This window comes from Brassica oleracea, chromosome C2 (genome assembly GCF_000695525.1).
Source record: "Brassica oleracea var. oleracea cultivar TO1000 chromosome C2, BOL, whole genome shotgun sequence".
Lineage (NCBI taxonomy): Eukaryota > Viridiplantae > Streptophyta > Magnoliopsida > Brassicales > Brassicaceae > Brassica > Brassica oleracea.
In genome coordinates, this window is record NC_027749.1 from 37559017 (window position 1) to 37569886 (window position 10870).

The 10870-nt window shown below is 35.6% G+C and overlaps 1 protein-coding gene and 1 long non-coding RNA gene across 4 annotated transcripts; both read right to left on the minus strand.

The window, feature by feature from the left end:
• Window positions 1-2478: 2478 nt before the first annotated feature.
• On the minus strand, window positions 2479-2956 carry LOC106326105. Its single transcript, XM_013764133.1, has one exon. The coding sequence runs from the start codon at window positions 2869-2871 to the stop codon at window positions 2581-2583; it is 291 nt and encodes a 96-aa protein (XP_013619587.1). The 5' UTR covers window positions 2872-2956; the 3' UTR covers window positions 2479-2580.
• Window positions 2957-5158: 2202 nt separating this feature from the next.
• On the minus strand, window positions 5159-8440 carry LOC106326601. Of its 3 annotated transcripts, XR_001267286.1 has the most exons (6): window positions 8220-8440; window positions 7213-7444; window positions 6573-6697; window positions 6216-6482; window positions 5921-6130; window positions 5159-5622 (listed from the first exon to the last, which is right to left on the minus strand). It is a non-coding gene; the product is annotated as an uncharacterized LOC106326601 (long non-coding RNA). The 3 variants fall into 3 exon arrangements; XR_001267284.1 differs by having other exon boundaries at window positions 7213-8440; XR_001267285.1 differs by having other exon boundaries at window positions 6211-6482; window positions 7213-8440.
• Window positions 8441-10870: the final 2430 nt, after the last annotated feature.

A 10870-nucleotide genomic window follows, 5' to 3' on the forward strand; every position in this document is an offset into this window, starting at 1 on the left:
ACCATACATGCTTGTCCCTTGTAGTGGCATCTCCTTTGTCTTGAGACCTTAACCCACCATGCATGCTTGTCCCTTGTAGTGGCATCTCCATTGTCTTGAGACCTTAACCAACCATGCATGCTTGTCTCTTGTAGTGGTATCTCCATTGTCTTGAGACCTTAACCAACCATGCATGCTTGTCTCTTGTAGTGGTATCTCCATTGTCTTGAGACCTTAACCAACCATGCATGCTTGTCTCTTGTAGTGGTATCTCCATTGTCTTGAGACCTTAACCAACCATGCATGCTTGTCTCTTGTAGTGGTATCTCCATTGTCTTGAGACCTTAACCAACCATGCATGCTTGTCTCTTGTAGTGGTATCTCCATTGTCTTGAGACCTTAACCAACCATGCATGCTTGTCTCTTGTAGTGGTATCTCCATTGTCTTGAGACCTTAACCAACCATGCATGCTTGTCTCTTGTAGTGGTATCTCCATTGTCTTGAGACCTTAACCAACCATGCATGCTTGTCTCTTGTAGTGGTATCTCCATTGTCTTGAGACCTTAACCAACCATGCATGCTTGTCTCTTGTAGTGGTATCTCCATTGTCTTGAGACCTTAACCAACCATCTTGTTTCTTATTGCTTCATCTTCACAGTTTGTTCATAGCTTTTAACTTAGTTTACTCTCTGCGTCTCTCTCTGTGCGATTTGTGAGAGTGAGAAAATGTAAATGTAACGAAGTAAAAAAATGATAGAAATAATTAAAGAGCTAAAGTTGATAGATTATGCGGTTTATAACGTGTTTATAATATATATATATAAACTGGCGAACGGCCAATCCTTTCCCCAACTAAACACAAGTATGAAGATTCATGCCTATCTTTACACACCGTACCTAAACATAAAAACTTGTAAAAATTTAAATTGCACATGAACAAACAAGCTAGGTTTGAACATTTTTATATGATTTATTTCTTAAAAAGCAAAGCGTCATTTTAATCTACTTTATAATCCAATATCCATATCGGGACTTTTAACGGTTCAAATACCACCATGTGTGTGAATGTAGGAGTATCGACGAATTTGTAGTTTTTTTTTGCCTAATCGATGACTTTGTAAATTAGAAAATTTATTAGTGAAGGTATAATTAGGTAGAGTGTAAGTATAGGCATGGATCTTCACACTTGTGTTTTGTTGGGGCACGTATATACTCTAAGAATAGTCCAAACTGCATCATCCTCCACCCTAATCCATTTTTTTGTACTAATATGAAGAAGTTAATTGCCGACAATTTTGTTGTTAAAAAATTAGTATTATAAAAAGTATTCAATTCTGTATAATCTATTACCACTTTAATAGACTACCACCGTGACATGTTTTTGCACTTTAGTTTTATGTTTTAGTGGGTGTTTTTAAAACTGGACCGGCTAGCAAACCAAAATTTTTTTGGGTCATGAATCATTGTGGTTCGACCGGGTCTGAACCGAGTTTGATCGGATTTACTTAGATTAAACTAAATTTAATGATATTTTATAAATAATATGCATATTTTTTCAAAAAATAAATCATATCAAATAAATTTTTTAAATAGCCATAATGTGTAGAAAAACTTAAAAATAACAATTAAAATCTAAAATCAATATGAAAAATACATTTAAACTTTATTCGCAGATCTTATCACTCTACATCTTCATCACCTTTTAAAAAAAAGTATATACACATTAGGTAAAAGTTATATTTTGACATACAAATTTCAGAAATAAAAATGTTTCAATGATTTAAGGTCTTCAAAACAAGTGATCATGAAATATTTTTTTGTTTAAAGTGAGAAGTAGACAAAAACAATATCTTGACGTGAATATTAAACTTTGTGAATCTTGTAATTTATGAGTTGTAGAGAAGACAAAAGAAAAAGACGAGAGACGAAAAAGGAAGAAAAATGAATTGTTTCATTAACAAAATTTTAGCTTATATACAAACCGGAGTTTGGCCGGTTCATTGGGTCGCCGGTTTCCGGATTTTTGACGGTTCAATAGGGATTTTTAACTGGTTCGATTTTAGTTGGGTTTTAGCCTTAACCCAACCCGGTTTATTTTCGGTTCATGGTTCAACCCGGTCCAACCGCCGGTTCGGTACGGGTTTAAAAACACTGGTTTTAGTAGATAAACAAAATCATCTATAAAGGCAAATCAAGGTTTTTAAATGACCATTTTAACATAGAACAAAAACATCTCGTAAAGGAACAACACAGCATAATCACAGAGAGTATCTAATTGCATCCTCGGTTTATGCAGTGATCTGATTGTATCAAAGCGTCTTGGTGATAATGGAGGTTGACATATCGGGTTGGTTGATATTTAGTCTCAGAAGCTTTGATATTTTTTTTAAGATATACGATTTTGTTTATATATTTGATAAGCATTTTGTTCAACAAATATATACAAAGCTTTTCGTAAGAAACAAAATTAACCATATGAAAAAGAACGTACACGAATATTCTTGAAATGCCTTTTTATATAAGATTGAGACTTTAAGTATATACGTATATGAAAATAAAAAAGGCTCAAAAGATAATAATAACAATTTGTTTGCTTAAAATCACCGTCGACGAGACCAACAGTCATCGAAATTCAGATGATAGCTCCGGAGATCATAGCTACACTGGATATTATTACTACCACTCTTCCGCGACCACCTTAAACGTGATTTCAACCTCCAAACAAACTGCTTCAGGAGAACGCGAGGTGGTTTTCCACAACATGAGAACGCAAACGCCACAATCGTTCTTCTTTCCTTTGAGTTTCGTAGCGTCGCTGAAGCTGTCGTTGAGCTTCCGATTCGCTTTCCCCATCTCCTAAACTGAAGTCTCTTGAAACCTTGCTTGTTCATAGCTTTAAGTTAGTTTACTCTCTGTGTGTCTCTTTGTGTGGTTTGAGAGAGTGAGAAAATGTTTAATGTAACGAAGAAGCAAAGAATGAGAGAAATATTTAAAGAGCTAAAGTTGACAGAAAGGAAGAGAGAAAGAGAGAGGTTATGGGGCTTGCAACGTGTGGATGTATAATTCGTGGTCTAAAAGTGTATAATCTAGTCAAAGAGTAGTCCAAAGTGCAGCATCCTCCACCATATATCCCAATCTTTGTCTAATAGCAATATGAAAAAGTGATTATTATAAAAATAATAATTCAAATCTATGTTCTCTCTGATCTATTACCACTTTAATAGACTGCCCCGTGACATAGTTTGCACTTTAATTTTCTGTTTCAGTGGCTAAACGAAACATCTATAGGCAAACCATGGCCTACAATTTTTTAAACGACCCATTGAACATAAAACACAAACATTTAATAAATAAAGGACCAACACAATGACATATGTACTAGATAGAATTGGAACTTGGATATATATTAAGTTACAAAAAAAAAACTTTAAAGTGATGTTTTCATATGCAAGTTAGCACTTTTCTACGCACTGATAAAACGCACCTTTTAGGTTATTTATTGAGATTTAGCTTCATAGTATAACAAAATGATATAGTACTGAGAGCAGCAGAGGGAGTCGAAAGAAGATGATGAGAAATTCTGAATTTTCGATTAGTTGTAACTTTTATTGTAAGTTAAGGTGTTCATAAAGTTCGCTGTAAAAGCTTAACTGCAAAACAAACTATTATTTACACTGAAAATCTAACATGACGACTACAAAATGCAAACAAATGCTAAAATCTCTGTCTTTAGTGGTATTATTTTTGTACTTTATAATTATTTGTAGTTAATGCTAGAGATATGTTTAATTCTTGGTTAGTGTCAGCTCCACATCACAAAGCCTAACTTATGGGTCATAAACCCGTCCCACTTCAGGGCGGAGAATCAAATTACCCACCTTTTATAGACCAACGGACAACAGTGAAGCAAAAAAAATCTATAGGTATGGATAACTATCACTTTCGAAAAACCTTTATCAAAAAGCTTAATAATATCAATAAAAATTTAACCAAAAAAGCTTAACACATCAGATGACAAATTTTTTCTTAACTTCTCTCTCATCTCTCGTTTCTCTCTAATCTTGCGGACACCGATATTTTTCTTCTCCTTACCTCTCCTGCGAGGGTTCTCCGCCGATGACGTGATAGAGCCTTGCCTTTCCATTTTTTTCGTTCTTTTGATCTCAGTTTCCTACGGAGATTCTTAAGGTTTTTCGGTCTTTGGTGTCAGATCTAGCGGCGATGGTGGAGTAGCCGTGATCGTGCGGCTCTCTGCGGTGTATGGCTTCACGGGTTGTATGTGTGAGGACCAGATCTAAACTTGTATCCTCAGGTTTTTGCTGCGTTTTTTGCTTATATATCCACATCAGTGGAGGTATCTCCATCCAAGCCGTGCGGTGGAGGAAGCTTGTCGGTGAGAAAGACACTAGTAAAAAGTGTTATAGCCACGTTTTGGTGGCTATAAGCCAAAATTCGTGACTATATGACGAATTAAACACGAAATGCCACCACAAATGGCTATACGATTGTAGCAAAACAAAACAATGGAAAAATCGTAGTAAAAAGCCACTACGACGATGAATTCATGGAAAAAATTGTGACGTTTGGCCACGAAATTTGTAAGGCAAGTTGCTACAGAATAGCCACAAATATTTTCACAGTAATTTGCCAAGAAATAGCCACAATTTTTTCGTAGCAATTTTCTATGAAATTGTCAATAATATTTTTCTTACATTTTCCTACAAAATTGTCAAATTATCTTTCGTAGCCTATTAATATGATACAATACTTTTCGTGGTATTTTCCACAAAATTGCCACAATAGTTTTGGTGTCAATTTGTCATAGCTTTCCTCTATCTTCCTTCTCTCGATCTTTCAGATCTTGTTTAAATCGATATATGTAAGAGACATATGATGGTTTTTTTAGTAATCTTTCGACAGTTCTAGTTAAACTTCTACTTTCACTCGGAACATCCTAGGTGTTAGCTTTCCTGTAATCCCGTGTAAGTAAGGTTAGTAAGTAAGGTAAGCCGTATCATGAAATAATCCCATGAATGTTGTTAGTTGTTAGTAAGGTAAGCCATGTCATACGAATATTTTGTGGCAATATATTCAAAAAGTTTATAAAAAATTAATAGCAGAAAAAACTGAGTTGAATTTTTTTTTTTGAAAATTTTATATTCCAAAAAACAGGTTCAGATAAGAAAATAAATTACATGGAATTGTTTTTTGTCAAGCAACAACAACATCTGAACCTACAAACCAAGTTCTTCACTACACCACAGTTCTAAATTGGATTGGTAGTGGTGATGAGATATTCATGTTGCGCTTGAGCTTTAGCAGGAGAATAAAATTGATATTAATATTGAGGTTGAGGCGGAGGCTGACTTGATAGTGTAGTTGAGACAGTGGGAACTGAAGTTTGAGGCTGGAGAGCTTGCGGAATTATGTTGCGAGTTGCTCTAGTTGCAACCATCTCAACCTCGAAGTCAGACTTCAAGGTATTGAGATCAGCCTTGAGTGCACCAGTGTTCGTCTCCAAGCCACTAATGTAGATCTTCATGTCAAAGCTTCAACGTGATAGAGACAGACTCAGAGGTACTGGAGTTCTTGAACTGAACACTTCCATGACCATGAATGTTACCCTTGTGTGTATGCCCACGCTGAAAAAGCAAAGAATCAAACGAGCATAAGCAGTGTGAAGTCAGTCAAGTGAAACACTAAATAAAACTACAATGCTCAATGATGTGAACAAGCTATAACCCTACATCTTTGAAGCATCTACTCGATCATATCCTGCATAAGTTCAAAGAGTTAACAAGTTCACAATCAGAAACCAAATTTTATCCTAATCAGAAACGAAATCTTATCCTATCACATGTTCACAAATTCAATACTTAGCAATCTACCAATCTGATAAGCAAGTGAGAAGAGATTGTTGAGGTATTCTTGGTTGAGTACCAGGCGCCCTGAATGTGGTGTTGCAGCCGTTGATCCAGTCTGGCGGTTGGCAAGTGGATATCTACCATGTGTCAGCTCTTCAACGGCTTGCTCAACCTCCTCAACCAGGGCCTCTGCACGTTCGTCGATGAAGGAACCATGTTTACGTGTGTAAGTCTTCCTCACAAGATCAGTATATGCAGTTGATTACTCCAAAAACTCATCAACCATCTACAAGAAAGGAAAGAAAAGGAAATTAGACATTCAGTTGGTAACATAAAAGTGAAAAACATATAGAAAGATTACAATACAATACTCAATATTTGTAAGGGTCTGTGGTCCTTCATCGTGCTTGTGCATCTTCTTCTCTGGCAGAGCAGAAGTGCGGGATCCAGCTGCTGATTGACTCTTCGATTTTGCCTCATCTGCCACCCAATTTGCAAGTAGTGGCCCCATCTTCATCACTAATGTTAGGTTTCTTCGTTTTTTTATGGCTAATTTTACCACATATTGTGACATGTGTCTGTAGCTTCCATTTGGCGTATATTTCATCATGGAACTTGTCCTCCCAGTAGTAGTGTCGCTACAAAAGAAGAGAAATAATAGTAGTTAATTGTACTTAGGAAAATTAAGTACTTAGGAATAGGAAAATGATAGGGAAAAAAACACTTACAGTGAAAGTTTGCCACCATTTATCCTTCTTTTCTATGGAATGAATTTCCAGATGGCGTACGGTCCCCAGTAGTATCTATAACACGTTGCTCAGATAAAGATGTGGACTTAGGATCAATACCGAACCTGAAAAGACAATGTTAAGCATCAAATATGAAACACATATCAGATTCAGAAAGATTAAGCATCAAACATCGAACGATACATCAGACTCTACAAGGAGATAATGTTAAGCATCAAACATAAAAAAACATCAGACAATGTTAACACTTAAACCACAGTTCTACAAGCATCAGACAAACATCAGACATATAGACACTACATTGATCAATGAAGCATCAAACATATAATCACTTTCTATAATCCATTTTTAATCATTGTCATATTAAGAATCATACAGATAGACAAACATTGAGACATATATTAGACCCTAATAGCTTAACACATAGAAAATATAGAGACATATATCAAACACTACAACGTCAGACATCAAACATATAGACATATGTCAGAAACTACAACCTTAGACATATATCAAACATCAAACATATACATATATCAAACATATCAGACACTATAAACATATATCAGACATCAAATATATTACATATATAAGACATCAAATATATAAAGACACTTACCATAATGCGCCACTGAGCTTTCTCAGAATGGAGGTGTGGCTGGTTAAGTTTGGAGGGAGCATGTAGCAAAGCATCTTCGGTTCTCTTGACATAGGTAGGAGGAGCTGACGAGACTACACTGTAAGACCCGAGAGCTCCTGGAGGTAATGATTGAGTAGAAGCTCGAGTCACCTTAGCATGCATTGACGTGATTCTCATTTGGGGTCTCCCCTATTGCATATATACATAAAGACTATAGAGGAAAGATTATATTAGTTGGGAGAGTTACATCGAACAAAATTAAATGGAAAGCCCAAAGTGAACTGAAACTAGAACCCCAAAATTAAGCAACACCACAACCCTTAATAAAATGAAAATCGATATCATAAACCGAATCAAACCCTAACGCCAAATCAATGTTTAAATCTAACCCTAACCCCAAATAAATCAAAACCCTTATCTTAAATAAATCAAAAACCGAAGTAAAAATGCAATCAAAGGTGAATCGAAATCGTAACTCAGGTATTGAATTCCTCCATACCCCAGGCAGGACATCGGCCTCCGGGTCCCCGCTAGAAGACGCCCCGGGTCCCCGCAAGGGAACGCTCCAGGTCCCCGCTAGGAAACATTCCAGGACCGGTCTCAGGGACCACCCCTTCCTCCGGAAAATGGAAAACTTCCTATATGGAGAACCTTCCATATTTCTGAATATGGAAGAGTTAAACCTACTCAAAACGACTCAGGTCGACCTCAAGACGACTATATAAGGGGAGCCCAAACCCTAGAACAAGAGATCTACACTTCGAGACTTAGAGATTAGAGCTAGTCGGCTAGAACTAGGGTTTATACACCAGTCTATTGTAGTTCGAGCTCTTTGATCTAATAAAACGTCTCCTTCAATCTTACTACTTGCAAATCAATACTAAACGCCATGCTTATTTATGGTTCCGTAGTACTCACAAAGATCCTACACAAAAATCCGCTAACACTAACCAAACATGCAAAACCCAATCTAAAACATTACTCACAAGGGAGATTCAAGCCTGGGGTCCAAGGTTAACGACGGTCAAAGGTTTCGGTGGAAGGAGCCATAAACGTTTAAGTGGTTGACGAGGAAGAAATGAACAAAGAGGAGTGTCGTGAAGAGAGAACGAGATGCATAGAGATAGACAAGATGAGATTTGTTAAAGAAAGGAGAGCGACGAGGGAGATGAGACGAGAAGAGATTCGTATGGAGACTCAGAAGTAATGAGAGAGACGAGAGATTATAGAGAAAATATAATTGTTTGACACTTAGTGAAATTAGGGTCTGTGGGAAAATGGGTTTTGGGCCAATCTGGGAGATAGGTTTTAGGAGGAAAAGTGAATAATTTTGGGGAATGGGTTTTGGAGCCAAAACTGAAATTTTGTAAATGGGTTGAAGGCAAAACAATTTTTATGGTTGGGTTTCTTTAGGGTTTTTATAGGGTATATTTAGGGTTTGTGGATTCTTTATGGTTTATATAGGGTTTAGATAGGGTTAAGAAAAATGTATTTATGGAGATTACAATTTTTTGTAGAGATAAAAAATATATGGAGAGAAAAATATGTCTTTGTGGTTTAGAGTTTAGATGAATTTAATGTTTTGATTATGGTATATCTTCTTAAAACCATATGTATAATTAAAATTTATTACAACTCAAGATCTTATATTTTAATTTCTATTACATTAATTTATTAAAACTTAAGAACTTACGAAAAATTAAATTGGGACTTGAATCAGATTGAGAATTAGAATCAGTACAATACTTCTAACTCATCTTCTGAAACGTATTTATCATTGGGCGGAACAACTGACATCAAATCTTAGTCCGCGTCATCTTCTAAAACGAACGATTCAATGAATAACATTTTACTTCATGCAAAAACTTGGTTATGTATATCATCTTTGAACGCAACAAGAGAAACTTCAGATGTTTCTCAAACCCCTTTAGGCAAAACTTTACCGCAATGTTTCTTTAATTTTGAATGAGAACATCTTCGCTATTTGGTATCTTTGTAGAGATATCCGAAATAAGAGTGTTATTTCTACAAAAATTAATAGTAATTAGTCGATAATAACATATATAAAATAATAATTAAGATTAACTACTATAAGATTAATTACTAAAATTGTAATGTGGACATTTTTTGGAAGTAGTTTCCTAAACGCAAATGAGAAAAATCATTGGATGATGACATCCCAATCATGACTTTTCATGACTAAAAGCTTCAAATTCATCTCATCAATACATCTACTAACGTTTCAAGCATACCTATCCAATTTTTTTATATCATTCTTCCGCCATTGCAAAAATTATTATTTTTCTTTCCTTAGAAAACCGAAATATCAGGACCGGCATCAATCCATTTGCTTTAATATGTAACTCTTTCCTTCTGCACAAAGTAGGCAAATCCATCCTTGATTTAGAATTTTATATTGTGATATGCTCAAATTACCATAAAGAAACTCTCTCAAATAAGAGATCGATTGCAGGACTTGGGATCGAATCCACAAGGACTCTATGATTTCACAATAGATTTTAGTTGTCTCAGTTAAGCTAGATAGTAATGATTAAAACAGTAAACAGGAATGAGAGTTAAATTGATTGTAGTTATCAGGATGATGGAAGCTAAACTTAGGGAAAATCGCAGGTAGAAATGTAAACTCATAGATTGACAAGGAAAAATTCATAAAACCGTTCTCGGATTCAGACTCATGTAGTGATCAATCAGCTCTCACTGTACTGATCTTCTAATGCTTAAACTCTAAGACCACCTCCATCAGTAAGGAGTCCAAATGGGTACTTAACATTAACGTAGTATTTAATTTTGTGATTTGATAGCTTAAGGACTCATGTTAGTGTATTTAATTTTTCATCCTCCATTGGTAGAACCACATTGAGGTTCCTTAAATTTTTTTTTTTTTTTTTTTTATAAGTAAAATGATTTAAAATAAAAGCATACATAAAAGTTTTAATATATATTACACAAAATATATTAATAATACAAATACAAATCGTGAACGAGAAAAAACTGATTAGTTGAAATCCTGAGGAGTTCCAAACTTTTGCCATATATTCTCAACCAAATCAGCTTTCAGTCGTTGATGTATTTGGTTATCACGGACTTCATTCCGAATGGTCAGCATGCCCATAACATCATGGAGATTTGTAGGCATCTGTGTTGAAAAGTTTAAATCGACATGTGAACTTCGGCTTGATTCCGGTTGTTCGAAAACTGATACATCAGTAAGAGTGTACTTGTCTCGTTCATCTTCCACGATCATATTATGAAGAATGATACATGCTCTCATTATCTTTCCAATTTTTATTTTATCCCACAAAAGAGCTGGATTTTTGACAATGGCAAATCGAGCTTGCAAGACCCCAAAAGCACGCTCGACATCTTTACGAACAGCTTCTTGCTTTGTAGCAAATAAGGATGCTTTTGGACCTTGCGGTTCTCGAATAGATTGGACAAAAGTAGCCCAATTTGGATAAATACCATCTGTGAGATAGTAAGCCAAACGGTAGTTATGTCCGTTAACAGTATAATTGACTTTTGGAGCTCGACCTTGTAATATATCATCAAAATCGGTGATCGATCAAGAACATTGATATCGTTTAAGGTACCTGGTGGTCCGAAAAACGCATGCCAA

Bases quoted from the DNA above. Each gene is read 5' to 3' on its own strand.
- LOC106326105 (XM_013764133.1), bottom strand. From the start codon at position 2,871: ATGAACAAGCAAGGTTTCAAGAGACTTCAGTTTAGGAGATGGGGAAAG.